This window comes from Lissotriton vulgaris, chromosome 4_1 (assembly GCF_964263255.1).
Source record: "Lissotriton vulgaris chromosome 4_1, aLisVul1.2, whole genome shotgun sequence".
Taxonomy (NCBI): domain Eukaryota; kingdom Metazoa; phylum Chordata; class Amphibia; order Caudata; family Salamandridae; genus Lissotriton; species Lissotriton vulgaris.
In genome coordinates this window covers 518593144-518611656 of record NC_141691.1, presented here as the reverse complement: position 1 = coordinate 518611656, position 18513 = coordinate 518593144, and the positions used below count along the sequence as shown (strand labels likewise).

The following is an 18513-nucleotide window of genomic DNA, read 5'->3' as shown; positions in this document are numbered from 1 at the left end:
AGTACTTGACAGGGGGTGGGTGCCGCCTCCCCCAATGTAGTGCAACTTCCCGCCTGGCAAGCTGGAGGGCCATTTCTATGTATCGGCAGATACTCTTTGGCAGATCTTGCACATATCCTAGTAACACCTAGAGGGGAACAAAGGAGAGTTCCATTTCCACAATTGGGGCCAAACAGGAGAAGACCTCAGTCCAAAAGTGTGTAATGTGTCTACATGTCCAAGTCATATGCAGGAAGTCTGCCCCTGTGATGTAGCATTTGGGGCAGTCAGGGGATCTAGTGCAGTCAAATCTATGTTGATTGGAAGGAGTGACTTAGGCTTGATGCAATAATTTGAAATGGAGGAGCTTGTGGTGATGACTGGGAGATGTGGAACGTGTTTGTGTACAGCAGGCAGTCCATATTTTCTCTCACAACCAGCAACCCAGATCGTGTTCCGAATAACTCCTAAGTTTCAGGTGAAGGGTGGGTAGCATATCCAAACAGGTATGGTACAATTTAGACACTAGCCGAGTGCCTCCATCGTCATTGATCACAAGTGTCACGGGTGTGAACTCATCTGGTGCTAATGGATGTGTCGGGTTCTACGCCCTGAGTGCACTATACATGCAGGGCCTTACAAAGTAGTCCATGATAGGACAAGTGACAAAGCGGACAACTGTGGAATGCAAGAGAACATGCCCATCAGGCAAAATGTCTTCAAATGTGCAGAGGTCATAGTGAGCGCTTAGACAAAGTCTCTCAAGTGATGGGGAAGCACAGGTTATCTGCTAATACCAAGGCCGTCGAGGCCCCCTCAAGCACTAGTTTGCACCAGATCAACATGTAGTGAACAAGGTTTGCACATCGTGGGGGTCCAGAGGGATACCCTTTGGTAGAATAGAGGCATTGGGGAGGTCTGGTCAAGGTCAGGTTAGGTGTATGGGAGCCTGGCATCCGATTGGAACCAGTGGTGTGCATGTTCACACTGTGCTGACAAGTTTTACAGGTAAAAGTGGGGCACCCCAAACCCATCCTTCTATGTCCCAACTAATGCGGGGGCATTCATTGGCCCATGTGAGCTTCAATAGTAGCCCACGTAATGTGGTGAAGAAGGAGCTGATCAAGGGGATCTGGATACTTTGATAAAGATACAAGAAGTGGAGGAGGACCACCATTTTGATAATTGCAATGCGTCCGGCCATTGACAGCAGTAGGCGAATCTAGCACTCCACCTAGGTGGCCAAAGTGTCTATAGCAGGGCCGTAATTCAGGTGGTTCTGTTGTTTGTCTCGGTGGAGGTGAACACCCAAGTATTTAACTAGGCCATTACACCAGCCCAATGGAAACTCACACTGAAAGAGAGCAGCAGACTCAGTGAGTGGAAGATGTTCAGATTTAGACCAGTTGATCATAAGCTGAGTGGCCTCCGAAGCACAACACATCTTGCAGGGTAGGGGCCAGGTTGTCTTCTGGGTGTCGGATAAATAGAAGCACATCATCTGCATAGAGAGACATAACGAAGGGTCCAGGGTGGAATTGCAGGCCACGATGCATGTGGGCCTTCTGTAGGTGGCGGACCAGCAGGTTCATTGCTATGATAAAAGGCAATGGGGATAGGAGGCATCCCTGTTTCGTGCCTTGGGTAACTGGGAAAGGTGGAGTGAGAGAGGAGTTGGCCCTAATGCACCCCACAGATTCAGTGTACAATACATTGAACACTGACTAGATACTGCGGAAAAAGCCCAGCTTGCGCAGGACCACATGGAGAAATGGCCACTTGGGGGAGTCGAAGCCTTTTCTGCATATAGAAGAGCTATCGCTGCTGGTACATCCTGAGTACTTTTGAGAGTATTTTGTCAAAATTTAAGAGTGAAAGGGGCCTATAGGATCCGCATTGGCGGAGCTCCTTGCCTGGTGTGACGAGTAAGGTTATGAGTATCTCCCAAAGGGAGGTGAGAGTACACCTGTCTCAACAGATTCTGTATACATAACCAGTAGTCGAGGTGCAAGTTTATGTTTAAAATGCTTCTAGACCTCCTGTGAAACTGTCCAGGTCGAGAGCTTTGGAACCATCCACCTAGTCTGTGGCCTGCACAATCTCCTCAGAAGTGGTGGGTTCACTGAAGAATTTTTGCTGAGCCATGGCAAGCCTCACCATGGGAATCTCTTCTAGATATGCTGTTCGGGCCGAGAAAACGTCAGAGAGTCTAGTGGTATATAGGTGGGCATAGTACCGGAGTAGAGTGTCTAGGACGTCTGCATTGGAGGCTACTGTGGATCCTCCATTGTTGTGTAGTTCAGGTATAAAGAGAGTGCCCCTGGTTGGGGGAGAAGTCTGGCCAAAGTGCGGCCCGGGCTTTAGCCCTCTGCATATCTATGAGCCCTTTCGTACTTTCCGAGGTACAACACCTCGCAGGTCACAGTACTCTGTGAGGAGTGCAGCGCGCTAAAGGGAATACTCTGTACCATGGTGATGAGGAGTAGCTGAGTCACGCTTAGTCCGGTCTTCGTCAATGCGTGCCAGTCCCCTTCGGAGATCCCACAAAACCCTGAGTGTTTGGAGATGCATATACCTCTAATATAGACTTTAAATGCCTCACACATGAAGGCTAGTGTGTCTACCGAGCATTCATTCAGCCAAAAGTACTCCAGTATCGCAGCATGTAAGTCAGAGTGGAAAAGTGTATCTTGCAATGCTAATGTGGGGCACCAACATGGTCTCTCGCGCTCATCTCCAAACGGGAAGTAAAAAGTGGTGCGTGCTGGGGCATGATAGGAGAGCATGCATGGTAAATGGTGGACTCTTTCCAGCCAATGACCTAACATCGCAAGTATGAGGCAGTATTAAATCCAGGTCCAGGTGTTGTGAGGGACTAAGTAATGTGTGTACGCTAGCGATGAGGACCCCTTCATGCACCAGGCATCCTAAAGTGCAAAGGAGCTGCAAATGTCATTAAGGGCATGGAGTGGTTATGGTTTTTTAACAGACAATGCGTTCACTGTTGTATCGCGGGTCACATACATAAGTAGATTAAGGTCCCTCTCTAGGATAGCGTGGTTAAAATCAAGTCCTGCAATCTGGGTCTGAATAATGCAGGGGAGTCTTGATTTGGACCATAGACCTTTTCCTACAGCACCAGGTGGCCACCAGTATAACAGTCACCAGGACAAAACAGCCATGCTCATCAAGATTAGTAGTTAGAGGGCTAAACAGCACACTTCTATGAATTAAGATGCAGACCCCTCTCGAGTATGTGCTGTAGCTAGAAAAATTGCGGTGGGAGCCACAGTGGGATGCAAAGGTGTGTGGTCTACCAGGTTGGAGGTGAGTCTCTTGCAGGAAGGCGATTTGAGCGCGTTGGCACATGAGATATTGCAGAACTTTCTTACCCTAGCGGGGATTATGGAGGCCCAGTATGTTGCAGGACAGTAGGTTGCCCCCTATAGAGTGTGATTCAGGGGGTTGTGAAGGTATCATCACTAATGTGTAAAAGACAATGGGATCGTGCATATGGTGGGCATAGTTGAAGATCTGCCTGTGTGAAAAAACATCAACAACAAATGTAAACAACGTCATAAACCCTCCCACACCTCCCACCACCCACGCTAGGCAATAAATAGCCCAGCAAAGCCCTAGGTAAACTGTCCCATAAATATGAAAAAAGATAATTGTGAACATTACTGTGTGTACCACTGGGGGATGGCAACACTAAGGCAATAGCTCGGAATACAGTCGGATCCATGCTGACAAGCTAAAGAAGGATTCCATATTCTGCAACAAATAGCATGCCTGAGGCAGGCATGAAAGGTCCATGTGGTCAGTGGAGGGGTCTTGCAGTCCTCCACATTACGGAGGGCATGCCTGTGGTTGTTGCGGAGCTGGAATAATGACCCAGAGGGAAACCGGCCAATGCTGGCATTAGAATGAACATCCATCTGGGATCTTTCGGGATTGGAGCATCACAAATGATTACAGTCTTTGGAATATTGTTTACTCTGGTTCTGTGCAGCTACCGGGGTGTAAAAAAAAGTGGGGTTTCCCCTCCACACCCACCCTGAGGCATGCAGAGTACATCATGCCATACTGAGGCCCAGCTTTCGCCGATCCACCTTAACATGGTTGAATTTGTGACACGCAACCTTCACTGCTATATTGAAGTAAGGGATTAACAAGATCTCAGATCCTTGCCAGTGTAGTAGGCCATTCTCACATGCCAGTCTGAGGGCCACATCATTGTCCCAGAAATTATCAGCCAGGCGATGATCGGCCTGGGAGGGCATTCGGGGGTTGGGTGCCGGCTCAAGAACCGATGCGCATTCTCCACCACAAATGTGAATGTGAAGTGCTGATGGTCCATTAGGTCTGCTAGTATTTCATCAACAAAGAGATCCATGCATCCGGTATTGCACTCAGTGTCTCCCAGGATGCGCTGGTTACTATGCCATTCCCTGGCCTCAAGATGATCTTCTTTCATAGCAACGGTCTTCAACAATTTCTCCAGTCTCTCCAGGCGTTTTGTAGTTTGTGCTGCTCCATCCTCAAGATTCGAAACCCTCTCCTCCGCAGTGTCAAACCTGGAGGCATGCCTATTGAGGCGTTTAGTCATAGTTATCGGGCATCCAGTGAGGGTATCAAATCTGGCATCAATGGCATGAAAGCCGGCTCTTAATTCTTCAATAATGGCATCTGCTTGTATAGGGGGGGGTCCGACCTGGTATGACCAATAAGGGGGATGGCACCTTGTACAATAGTACGGGGTCAGGCCTTGCGATAAGGAGAGGCAGCCAAGCAAGCAGAGGTGTGTTTCCAGGAATGGTGGTCATCCAGGCCATGCCGTGCTGCGTGAACTTCGGTGGCTGAAGTGTGGAGGGGGTGTATGGATTGGAGAAGGGGGCCCTTGTGTGGCGATGCTCTGCCCGGCGTTGAACTGCGTGTTTCTGTAGAGGCCGGGGGAGAAAATATGGTTGAGGCTTTCGACCTCCACACTCATCCGGGGTGTGCAGGAGGGAGGGCAAAGTGTCCCAACAGGTGTCAAAAGACCACAACAGGCAAGCCAGAACCTCCATAGTGATGTCCTATGAGGGTGAGGGCCCCACCTCTGACAGCACCCCTGGATGTGGGTGAGTTAAGGCCGCAAAGGGGGGTGAGGGCCTCATCCCACCTCAGAGAAAATATAAGCTGGCCAAGTCATCGGGGAAGTTGGGTAGATGCAGGCTATTGAGAGGATCATGGGCAGGCTGCCGGGCTCTTACAGCGCAGTATTCCACACTGTAGCAGATGTATTCCGGCATCCCAGCCGTGCCGCCCGGCCACCCAGGGGGCCAGGCGCCCTGCACCCATGCAGCTGCAACGCTCCACGGATGTATGGGGAGGAGCGATCAATCGGCATCAGCCGGTTCCACAAGGTGGTGTTCTCTCAGGGCAGCCATCAGGAGGAAGTGGGTAGGTGCAAGTCAGCAATCAGAGGCAGCAGAATGCAGCAGGACCACACGAGCCAATGGGGCAGTGGCCAACCCATGGTCTGGGAGGCCCGCGTGGCGGGCGTGGCAACCCTGGGGTGGAACGCAGCTCAGTACCTATGAGTCATGGAGGCAAATGGGAAGGGTAGGGGGGTCATACACAACAGATCAGGCTCCAGACGGAAATGGAGAGACGCGGATAACCCAGCTCGGTGTCTGACTTGCCCGCAGTCCCTGTCACTGAAGGTTATCATAGTATCCCTAGAGGTAAAAAGCAACTTGCACCCTTAGCCTGAATATAGGCACTTTCTTAAAATGCAATGGAAAACTTGGCTCCAAGTTTTAGTGTGAAAGCGTTGCAGCGGTTGCCTATGGAACAACACTCAAAATTCACAACTGCTTCCTAAGATCCCTTTTTCAACAGACCCCACGCACATCTTTAACCTCAGTAAGAATTGAACTGGACCTGATTTGCATATCAGATAAGATCTCATTATGCCCTGTTTTATTCTGGCTCAGGTTGCACAAGAACACTTATCCAAGTGCATATGTGAGATCATTGCATTTAGTCATGCATATGAACAACGTTTAGATATGCCGATGGCTAGGGCATGTGGAGAAAACATTAAAAAGTATTGGGTGAAGTGAGTTCTGGGATAACTCTAAATTAATAAGTTAATCAGCAAATGAACATTTAAGGTGTATATGGTCAATATAAACAAGAAAAACCTTGCCTAGTGACTGGGGAGGAGGGTGAAAGGGAGGCCCTACTACGTGGATACGTATCAAACAAAGGGGCAGTAGCGTTTTGAACAAACGGCCTGAGATGTGCTGTGTTTGGTTTTTAAGTTTAAACTTGGGAAACTCCATGTCTAATCCTACACCACACAGTTGTACCAAAAACCAAACAATGATGCCCTCTTTGACTGCACAATGAGTGGAATTCTAGCTGTCACACTTTTCGGGCTGTTTTGCACAAAAACATCTAACACATATAGGAAAAGGCTTCTAGTTGAGTTTAGAATTTATAGCATCTCAGCCTTCAAGGAAGCCAGAACTCTGTGTTATAGAATAGATTTGCCAATGATTTACCCCACAGTAGCATCTTATACCTCGTCCGCTTAAAAGACCACACAGAAATCAAAGTAATAACCCCAAAGTGATTTGTTTTACCCACTTTATTTATAGTTTTTACGTAAAGTAAAGTACTGATGTTCATTAAACTTTGTCACTCAGTGTTCCAATAAACTTGCTTGTTGAATTGTGCATCCTACATTACAGGAAAGGGTTGCCTGGGTTAGGGCATATAGTGGAAATCAGGTGGGATTGTCTATCTCAGAGACATTAATGGAGCTGGAGTCCATGACATGGAGACCCGCTTTACAGATCAGCTCCAGAACTTGACCAGGGTCTATTGCCAATAGTCTATCACGCTTCATAAAAGTTTATTTATTTGAGGAGTTTTATGTAGTGCTAGCCTGACCCGAGGGTATCGGAGCGCTTCACATAAGTTATTGAGCAAGATTCATACAATAGAGCCATATTCTACATATAGGTTCGGAAAGTCTGCGTGTGCTGAGCAGCATTGAGGTAGTATGTGAGTCCTGAGATAACCTCATAGGGTGCGCGTTGTCTTAGGGTGGATACAGTAAATCAGTATTCTACATATAGGTTCGGAAGTCCAAGTGTGCTGAGCAGCATTGAGGTAGGCCTTGAGTCCTGGGATAACCTCATAGAGAGCACATTGTTTTGGGGTTGAACCACTTAGGGGGGGGGAGGAGCAGATAGGGGTCAAATAGCAGGGAGGGGGTAAGTCTTAGAGCTACAGTGTCTGGGAGAGACGACGAGCAGGGAATTGAGTTTAGATGGCGGCTATCCATTCTGGAGAGAGCAGTTGAGGAAAAGGACTTTTAGGTGTTTTTTTTATTTTGTGAAGGATGAAATAGTCCTGATACTGACTGGGATAGAGTTACAGATTTTGGGCGTATTTGCGGCGAAGGACCGTGCAGCAGTTTTTTAGTTGTGTGTTTTCATAGGGATGAGTAATATGGTGCTGGAGCTCCTGAGGTTCCTTGTCCGACCAGCCCATTGAGCTTAGCAGCCAAATACTTAGGTTTTCCTGTGTGCAGGGCTTTGTGTGTGAGGCAGGCAGTTCTGAAACTTGCACGCAATTCGACTGGGACCCAATTTAGTTCTCGAAGTGCTGGTGAAATGTGGTCATATTTTCTGATTCCAGTGACCATTCTAGCTGCTGCGTTGAGAGTAGTTTTGAGGGGAGCTAGATATGATTTAGTTGTACCAGTGAGGGTGGCATTCCCATAGTCGAGTCTGGATATCACCAGTGATTGGGTGGCTTGTTTGAGATCGTTGGTTGGGATGAATGGTTTTATTTTGTTAAGTAGCTTCAGGTTGACGAAGGCACTCTTTGCGGAGTTCTTGATGTGTTTGACCATGTCGAGTTTTGAGTCTAGGGTGATTCCTAATGATTTAACGGAGTGGGTCAGAGTGTGATTGCCGTTAAGAGCATCCCGAGCTATTAGCCATTCCGAAATATGAGGGTTCTCTTCTTTGTTGGAGATGAGGAAGATTTCGGTTTTATCTTGGTTGAGTTTTAGGTGGTTAAGAGACAGCCAATGTTGGATTTCTTTTAGAGTGACATTTAGTTTGCGAATGTCATCTATGGAGGAGGTTTTTAGATAGATCTGGGTGTCATCTGCAAAGAGGTGGAAAGGGATGTTAGTATTTTTAAGTAGGGTGGTGAGGGGTTCCATGTATATGTTGAACAGTTGAGGTGAGAGCACTGAACCTTGGGGGACGCCCCTGTTGACTGGGTGTAGGTCGGAGGTAAAGTTTCTTTTTTTTTTTATCCTGAGTAAGCGGCTGTGTAAGAAGGAGGAGAACGAGCGTAGGACCGCCTCATCAGCACCTACCCTTTCTTGCAAAGCCTTGATGAGAAGTTGGTGATCAACTGTGTCAAAGGCTGCTGATAGGTCTAGAAGAATGAGGAGGCACCATTGGTTGGAATCGAGGGATTTGTGGATGTCGTCTGTGATGTTAAGGATCGTGGTCTCGGTGTTATAGCCTTTTCTGAAACCCGATTGGTGGCGGTCAAGAAGGTTGATGCTATCCATGTGCTGAGTCAGTTGTTAGAGAACACATTTTTCAAGGGTTTTGGATAGGAGGGGGAGATTGGAGACAGATCTGAAGTTATTCAGTTCCTTGGATTCAAGGCCTGTTCTTTTAGTAGTGGCGTGACTTGGCCAACTTTGAGGCATTCAGGTATTCTGCCGGTTCTCAGGGAGCTGTTTATGATCTTGCACCAGAACGGTGCTATGGAGAGTTACAGTTTTTTGGTCAGTTGGGTGGGTATCGGGTCAAGGACGTGAGAGGCTGGTTTAGAGGTGGAGATCAGTTTGAGGATCTCAGTTTCCAGGATGGGGTTGAAGGACTTCCAGGATTTTTTGGGGTGCTTGGGCATATTATCTACTGTCACTGAGGGTAGGCTTTTGCAGACGTGGTTGACGATGTCCAGTGAGAGCTCAATCTTAGTGATTTTTTCTTCGAAGAATTTGGAAAAGTTTTAACACATGCCCATGGAGGATTCCGGGGGCTTGGAGGTTTGTTGCCTGATGATTTCGAACAGTTTGTTGGGTCTGTTTTTTGCATTGTCCAGGGCGGCTCAGAAGAAGGTAAATTTTTCACTGCTGATGTGTTTTTTGTATTTTCTTCGGGCTGCTTTGAGTTGTTCGAGTAGGCTTGGGGAGGGTTTGCTCCTCCATAGTCTTTCTGTAGCTCTCAACTGTCTTCTTTCATTGTTCATGTCCGTGTTGAACCAAGATCTTGATGGGATAATCCTGGGGTTTTTTAGTTTCAAGGGGGCTACTTGATCTAGAATGGATGTCATGTTTGTGTTGTAGTGGGCGGTGAGTTCAGTTGTGGATAGATCATCCGTGAATGCCGTGAGGAGAGAGTTAACCCTTCCCTCTAGGGCAGTCATGGTAATCTGAGTGAAGTTTCTAGTCCATTTAGGAAGGTCTTGGGTAAGGGGTTTAAGTGTGATCGGCTGCGTGAGGTGGAAAAGGATTAAGTGGTGGTCAGACCAGTCCACGGGTAGGGTGCGGTCTATCGTGACAGTGTCGTGCTGGGCGATGATGGTGTCTAGGATTGCTCCTTTGTTGTGGGTTTCCTCTAAGCAGTGCTGGGTAAGGTTGTTGCTGTGAAGCAGCTCTTTCAGGTTCTGAATTTGTAGGTTGTTTTCTTCATTCCATTGTAGATTGAGGTCGGCCAGAATAAGGTTGTTCGTGTCTCAGAGAGAGCAGTGGGCAATAAGCTCAGACAGGAGGTCAGTGAATGTGGTGGGGTTGCCTGGGAGGTGGTAAATAAGGTGGAAGATAAGTGTTTTGTTGTTGCCTGTGTTGATGTTGGCGGTTAGGTACTCAAAGGTGTTGTAGTTGAAGGAGTCTATTTCTGTCACGGAAATATTGTTTTTGTGGATGATTGCTATGCCTCCACCTCTTTGATCTTTTCTATCTTTCTTGGTGATAACAAAGCCAGGGGGGACAAGAGTATCCATGAGTGGAAATGAGAAGTCCTTTAGCCATGTCTTGGTGATGAATGCGATGTCTATGTCGTGGGTGAGGATGGATTCCGCAAGCTCTGTGGCATGCTTGGTGGCTGATCTGCAGTTTATGAGCATGCAGTTTGTGGGGGACGTTTGTTGTGGTTTTTTTTGTTTGGGTGCTGTGGGGATGAAAGTGTGTGTGGCTGGGGGTCTAGGAGCTTTCGGAGGGGCCTGTTCTCTTCCCAGTCCGGTGATCACCTGTATTTTGGATAGGAGGGTGGAAGTAATAGGATTGTCGTACGAGGAAGCGTGAGCTGCCGCTTCACTCGGATGTTTCATCCCTAATTCTTTTTGGTCTCTGTGTCTGATTTGAGAGGGGGGTAGAGATCCCTTTCAGGTGGCAGGTCTTGGAGAACCTCTGTTAAGAGAGAGAGGGAAAGGAAGGGAAGCGGTGAGGCTTTGGGGGTGCGTCGAGGTTGGAAAGGATTTCACTAAGACCCTGGATTATGGTTGTTATCTGGTTTTCAAGCGGGGTAAGCCGCAGCCCAGTCTCTATGTCGGTGTGGGTGCTCTGGGCGGGTAAGTTAAACCTGGGGGGGGGAGAGCCTAATGTTGTTGAGTTGAGTTGTAGGCCTCAAATCTGTCCATCAAGTCTTGTAGCAGCACGGTCAGACCATTTCTTTCCTGCCACACAGTCAGAGGTGGAAGCCCCAATGTGATTTTAAATGTTTTAGTCACTCTTGTATTTATGTTCAACATGATGGGAGAATGTTGAGTGTTTTTAATGGTCGTTGTTTTACTTTTTATGATTAGTACTTATTATATGACTTTTTATTGAAGCAATAATGATGGTGTTAATAGCAATTTACTTATTCCACTTTTACCGGATTATTCCAACTTGGAAATTTGAGGTTCTGGTAGCAGGGAACAAGACCTGGAGGCAAATCTGAGAAATTATCAAGATACAGAAGGAAAACAATGGAACACATCAAAAGCCAAGCAACAAGTGGGTAAGGGTTTAGCAGCTAATGAATAAATGGAGGTGTGTGTATGCTGTAGATTCGTTTTCCATGAGGTACTGTGGTGAAGTTAGTACCTGTGCAACCCAATTTTTGTCAGAAAGCCCCTTGCATCATAGATCACTTTTCCTGCTAACATACTCTAATACACGTTTTCCCCCATTCAGTTCTTGTGGGAGGTTTTGGACCTGCCTATCGCTGCGATGCTATGTTTCAAGATAGGCTTGTGTATCTCCGTATGGTAGAGTCACTAGATATCTTCAGTAGTACCAAATGTGCCACCATTTCCAATTCCATATGAATGGTCCTGTTGATCTAGTCCCTCGGCCCTTTCCAGAATGTCTGGATTGAGGGACATTCCCACCTGGTGTGCAGGGAGGTGCTTTTTGCTTGCACCCTCTGATGCATTTACTTTTTGTTATCATGCTGAATTTTATCATTTGCTCCTGTGTCCCGTATGTGTGGTGAAGGACATTTAATTGTATCCATCTAAACCATGGCTGTATTGCTGCCTCCCATATGTACATACATTCTTCCACCCAGTCACTGTCTTCCAACATACCCAGATCCTTCATCTCTTTTGTTCTAAGTGTAGTGAGTGGTGCCTGTATTTTATTAATAAGTGTTCAAATTCAAATTCAAAAAGAGCTTTATTCGGTATTCAATATTGAATTAATAAAAGCATACATTTTAAAAGTGCCTAACAGTAATTCTCTATAAAATAAGAATAGCATTTCATCATAAAAAAAGAATCTTATGTTCCAAATAAAACAAAGTCGATTTAAAATCATGATTATTTACATGGACTTTCTAAACTTGATCACTAATTTTAAAAAACTAGACACAGCATGCGTAACACCGTCATTTTCAAGCTGTTGCAGCCTCACAAAAGCTGTTCTACATGTGTAATGCCTCCACGACCTCAAGATGGGTTTCAGGTAAGCCCCCCTTGGTACAGAATAAAATTTACAAAATAAAACACAATGGATGTTCAATTGAGCAGAAGTGTCATCGCATGGGCAAATGAGCTTCTCCCTAGACCAGTTGTTACAGTCTGGGAAGATTGTTAACCCAACAAAGGTGCCAAACCTAAAGCGGGTCAGTAACATGCGTGTATAATAACTTGGTTGGCTTAGGAGATACCTTTGAGTTCCTTCATTGATGGTAATTTGCTGATAGACCACGACCGAGGGTTTGATTTTTTCCAGTTCCCATCTCTTATTGGCCAGGTGGTCAAGGGCCATTTTTTTCAGCATCTTTCTGGGAACCACTTCCATGCTGGATAGCCTTGTGAAAAACTTGGGGTGGCCCATCTCGGTAAGCATGTGTTTAACATAGGCTAGCCATTTGATGTTACTGAGACCGTCAAGAGTGAGACAGTCCGAGATTAAATCTCTGTTGAGCTATGTCTCCGGGGTAACCCACACCTTGTGCCATAACAATAAGGGTGCAGTTTTTATCGCATCCACAATGTACGGTAGACCTAATTCAATATGTGAGATAAATGTGGCAGTTGATTTAGGGCCACCCAGCAAATATCGGAGGTACTGGTTCTCTCACTCTGTTGGATCGGTTGAGCATTTTCGATTCCCCAAAGTCCGGATCCGTATGTAGCTGTTGAAATACATTTGGCCTTATAAATAAGAGTCAGTTCTTTCACCGGTCTGCCCCCCAAAGTAGCTGCAAAATTATTAAGGCCGCCTATTGCCCGAGAGAAGGCTACGTTTCTGGCCCTCACTGCTGTGTGCCAGGAACCTCTCCTGTCGAAGTTTATTCCAAGGTAGGAGAACTGATCGGTGGTCGCAATCCTCCTCCCTTTGAGGAAAATTGGACAGGGTGCCCTCTTCATCCCAGACCCACAGGCCATCGTGTAAGTTTTTGTACCTTTAGGCCCCTATTACTCATAAAATTGGTGAATTTCAGGACCGCCCTCTGTAGACCGATCCTAGTTCGGGTCATATTAGCGGCTTCATCGGCGTATAAAAATATTGGCGCCGGTGATCCCAATATGGTCGGATAATCGAACTGTGACTCCCCAAGATGCTTGCCAATAGAATTTATATATAGGGTGAAGAGAAGTGGTGCTAATATGCACCCCTGTCTCACACCCCTCCTGATGGGGAATCTCCCTGAACACTCTCCCATCCTGCCATAACGAACTCTGGCACCCGCACCTCTATATAGCTCCCTAATAAATATTAGAATTTGGTCATCTATTCCCATTTCCGAAAGTGTGGACCACAATTTGTTATGGTCCACACAATCGAAAGCGGAACTCAGATCCACAAAAGTAACAAATAGATGACCTCTTTTGGCCTGGGTATACTTGGAGATGATTAGAGCTAGGTTTAGACCCTGCTCAACTGTCCCCTTTACCGATCTAAAACCATACTGTGAATTTGAGATTATGTCACCCTCATCTGCCCATGTCTGAATCCTATTTAAAATTATACGGCCTGCCACCTTCATTAACCCATCAAGAAGTGAGATGAGCCGGTAGCAGGTAGGGTTGTTCCTATCTCCTTTTTTGAAGATTGGAACAACAGTGGCTTCTGTCCAGGTTGGTATGAACCCATATTCAATAGTATTATTCAAAACATTAGTTAACAAGGGAGCCCACAGGTTGATCTCTGTTTTATAAACGTCAATAGGACACTCCGTCGGGTCCGGGGGCTTTGCCCGAGGAGCTTTCTTTGATTGCTTTGTAAACCTCCTCGTAAGTAAAAATAATACCTATCGGAAAGACCCCAAAGGGATTGTTTCTATATTCTGGTGTCGCTTTTTCATTTTTGGGACTTTCGGGGTCCACAGGATTTGCTGTGTTATAGAGCTGTTTAAAATGATTAGCCCAGGTTTCCCCATTGATGGCCATATCTATCACATCTGTGTCTTTTTTCTGTGAGTAAGAGGCACGGACCGCTTTCCAGAAAGCGCTGCTGTACCTACTCTTGGAGGCCACAATCAGAGCCGACCAGGCCTCTTGCTTTAATAGTTGTTTCCTTGTTTTAATTGCTGAATAATACAGCTTTCTGGCCTTTCGGGTCGCCGTTGGTGATCTTGGTGTTTCGTGCAGGACCTTTTTTAAAGCTTTAAGAGCTTTGGTACAATTTTTATCAAACTAGCCTGTAGGTCGGTTTGCATCCGGTCAGTATTCTCCAGTCAGTAGCCTTTTTAATTCTGCTTGAATTCTTAGAAAGGAACCCAGGATTTTCGATGGCTCCTCTACTTGTGACAAACAGATGTGAATATCTTCACCGGTTAATGTTACTAACTTTTTTAAAAGTCCCTCAGGTTCCACTTTATCCAATTTAATGGAATAACCATTTCTAGTAGCCAGGTTGATCGCTGGCTGGTATAAAACTCTATCCCTTAAGGTCTTTTGGGACCCATCAATTATTACTTTAAAAGAAATCCGATAGTGATCACTGAAAATAACATCAAGTTTTTCCCATGTCGTAACTAATTGTGAGTGGGTTGCAGTTAGAAATGTAAAGTCTATCGTTGAGTTGCACCCCCTCCCATGGAAAGTTGGCTGAAACGGAATAGGAGGGGAGCAAAGCTCATTGATATAAGACAAATTAAAATGAAAAATCATGCTATTCAGCGTATTTCCCACACTGGAATGTATAAAATGGGTAGGGTTGTCTTCTTCGTGCTCGCCTAGGCCACAAATGCCCGTTGAGCTGTTAGGACAGACGATACAATTAAAATCACCTACCCAGGACACAATCGTCTCCCCTACTAGCTGCTCTTTAAGAGTAGTGATAGTGTATATTAAATTGTTTATTACTTTTTCCAAAGTGTTTGGGGGCACGTTATTGTAGAAATTAATTAAAATCATGTTCTTTGCTCTACCCCGACTAAGTGTTAAAATCTGATAGAACTCAGTGGTCTGATACTTTAATACTCTAGTCCCCGCCGTGGTGGAGACATAAGTACAGAGACCCCCTTTATTTCTCCCCTGGGGACTTACAATTGCAGGAGTATGGAAGGTCTGTAACCCGGATAAATGAACTTCATCAATTGTCCATGTTTCCTGGAAACACAGGATGTTATAATCAGTAACTATCTCTAACCACGGAAGGTGGGATACTTTATTTGTCAGGCCTGCTACATTCCAGGAGAGAATTTTGGGACCGGGTTTAATCACATTCCGGGTGGTATTATCAATAATACCGCTATCGACTCCATCCATGTATGGGTGGAGAGCTTTCCTGTGGCATTCGCTTTGTGGCCTGCCTTCATTAGATGTGGGAATAGCTTCCTCCTGGCCATGGAGTATTCCTGCCACTTGATCCTGATCAGTAATAATGCTCTTTGCACTATCTGAAAGTACATTATTCTGAGTACTACTTAGTTCTACCACCCGACCCCTATCCGTAGTTGTGCTCTTTACACTATCTAAAAGTGCTTTATTTAAAATACTGCTTGGTCCTACCCGGGGTGAGGAAACAGTTGCCTCTTGTTCCCCCACATGGGGAGCCATCTCCTGTCAGTCCAATTCATCTAGGCCTGCCAACATCTCAAATCGATTCCCTAGCGGAATTGACCATTGTGGATTAAAAGGTGGATATTGTTGACTACCTAGATGATTAGGATGAAGGGTAGGGGGCCTGTCAGTACAAAAATGTGACGGGTATGGGGGTGCCCTTCGAGTGGGTGATCTAGGGTATTGCGCATATGGGTTGCGTCCAAAATTCCTAGGTCTTTCCCAAATTGATCTAATTTTGGAAGGGGCCACTGATGTTCGGGGATAAAAATAACTCAGATCGTGGGGAGAAATTCCTCGGCCTCGTCTTTCCGAATACCAATCCATTATGTGGGCAACTGCTATACTATAGGTATATGACATGTCTATGTATTCGTGCCACCAGTACGCTATTGATCTGTGGGGTTTCTTCTTGGATATCTTGTAGTAATGTTGATTATTTCAAAAGTGCTTGTTAAATTTTAAAGTATTTGTAGTGCTGTGAATTGGAGAATCTGTATTCTTTATGCAGATCTGTAAGTGGTTTAATGCCATCAGCATCAAATGTCCCCAAGGTTTGAGATTTCAGTTGTATCCACCTACACAGTCTCTCTAGGATCTGCCAGTCGTCCAGTATTTGGAATTCTCCCTGTTACCCAATAAGAGGGTTTTGCTGTTGACCAGGCTCTTGTTCTGTTGCCACCGAAACAGCTAGTGCACTTTAAACATATAGTTGTGGACACACTTTGGCAATGGTTTGCACCCTAGCTAATATTAATAGCCCCAATATGATTCCCTCTTATCTCTGCGGGGAGATACCGGGGCCAAAATTAACAATATCCTGTAGTATATCTAAGGAGACAATAGGGATTACAAGTTTCTCCCAGAATGGGGAATAAGATCTGCCCTGTGTTCAATAACCATGGGCCCTAAATATTTACCACTTGTGTGGAGCAGGTGGAAAATTCTATACTTGCTTTGTCCTTTGCCATGGTGGGATTTAATGGGGGCAGTGGAATGGAGGGAACATGTTTTTTCTTCAGCTGGGGGGAGCGGCTTTTGCTCCCTCTTGCTGAAGGAGACAGGTTGGTGGGGCTTGATACAACAGCTTCACAGTTGGCTACTGGTCCAATGTCTCCGGGCCTGTTATCATTGGGTCTAGAGTTTGAAGTCTGGATAATTCCCCAGAAAACGAAGTTATTGCCTGGAGTGGTACCCACCAAAAATACCATCTGGCCAACTCATAATGAGGCCTTGAGAAATTTAATAACACCTCCAACCATTATTCCACCTTCTGCCGTTTTATGCTGCAAATTCTATGTTTGACACAGGAATGGGTCCATGATCACAAATAAACAATGGTTCACACACTTCATTTCCATCATAATAAAATAAACATATTTTACATTGAATAAGTCAAGCTGCAGTATGAAATGTAAATTGATTCATAGCAAACAGAGAATCTTTTATTTCTCTGTGGCATTTGATGTAATATAGAGCACCCTAAATAAATAAAGACATATTCCTAAAGTTGTCAGATCATTAGAGAAAATGGGCACTCTATTGCTTGTTTAGTCTGGCCAAATTACAAAGGGCATGGAGATTACTTGCCTTCTTTTCTGTAGATATTTTACTTATTTCAATTCACATAAGTACTAAAATAGCTAAGGTTTTGCCAAATTGATAATGAGGGCTTCTTTACATCCAAGTTTACAGAAGTCAAAGATCCAGAGTTACAAGAGAAGGAGTGTATGACGGTAAGGAAGACTTGGCAAAATAACAAACGGTGATGGGTAGAATCCTGCCAAAGCCTCATCCAGATGATCAGAGGCTTTGTGTCCTGCAGCACGTGCTGGACTGTTCTGTTGGAGCAGGAAAGAGTCTGATTTGCTCCCTTTCTGTGTAGAACAGTGAGCCAACAAATGGTTGACTAGAACAAAGTCCAAGCAATTGTTAATGTGTTAGGAAATGCCTCTTCTTGGTTTTGGGCTGATACTGCTGGTTTTTCGACTCTGAAAATGCACCGAGTCCTGCTAACCAGACCTCCGTGCCAGTGGTCCTACCCTCAAAAGTATATTTTTGATTGGCTTATATTCAATTGGTCTAAGTTAACTTTCTTATAAGCCTTAGCATGTGGTACCAGGGGTACCCAGGGCCTGTAAGCTGAAGTGTTTGTCATGAGCTGTAGCTCCTATTGTGCCACCCTGAGTGTGACAAAGTAAAATATGTCTCCCAGCCTACCACTGCAGGCTGATCGATCAGTTTTAAAATGCTAACTTGATTTGCCATTTAAACTAATGAGAACGAACAGACCTCCATTTTTAATATATATAAATCACCCGTAAGGTAGGCCTATCAAGTCATAAGGAAGGGTGCTATCTGTTAAAAAGTAGGACATATATTTTCGTTTGTCATAACAGTAAAAACCCTAAATTGTCATTTTTGTTGTAAAAAGGCTAATCACTTCATTGCCAAGTACAAGGTTACACACTGACGACTCAGCTGTGCTACTCCTGAATGGGACTACTAAAGTTGGTACTTCAAGGTATCAAAAGAATAGTTTAAACCCGGACTTGAGGCCCAAGTCGAATCTAATGTAACTTTTGAGAAAAGGCAACTTTGGAAAGTTGCCACTCTGTTGCCCAAATTTGGCAGTGGCCAGTCACAGATGCTGGTCATGCTGGGGACATGTTTGACAAACTCCCAGGAAAGGAGAGTCGCTGAGGCAGAAAGCCACACGGGGTTTGAGCTCAAAAGGTGAGTTTCAGAGGGGAAGCAGCCTTTGAAGGGCAAATGGTGGGCATAAAAGAGAGGGGCTGTACTCATGTTTTTGTAAATAGGTTGGTGTTGGGGACAGAAAGGGTAAATCAGTTGCCAAACGGGTTTTCCTGTGGGTTTGTAGCCCACGGGTAGTGACATGTTTTGTGTGGGCTACCAAGCTCCACACACTGAGAGAGGGGTCATGCGATCTTGGGAGTGGGCAGAATATCGCACTCTGGGATAGCTAGATGCCACACTTTGCCG

The 18513-nt window shown here is 45.5% G+C and overlaps 1 protein-coding gene across 3 annotated transcripts in view; it reads left to right on the top strand.

Moving 5' to 3' along the window:
• Positions 1–18513, top strand: part of LOC147718917 (uncharacterized) — a 139431-nt gene that overhangs the window by 77850 nt on the left and 43068 nt on the right. For 2 of the 3 annotated variants that reach the window (XM_086964666.1, XM_086964667.1), the window contains exon 6: positions 10914–11012. The exons of the other annotated variant lie outside the window; for it this stretch is intronic. In XM_086964666.1, coding sequence (XP_086820792.1) covers positions 10914–11012 — 99 coding nt within the window. The remainder of the gene's footprint in view (positions 1–10913; positions 11013–18513) is intronic. 3 annotated transcript variants of the gene reach the window in all.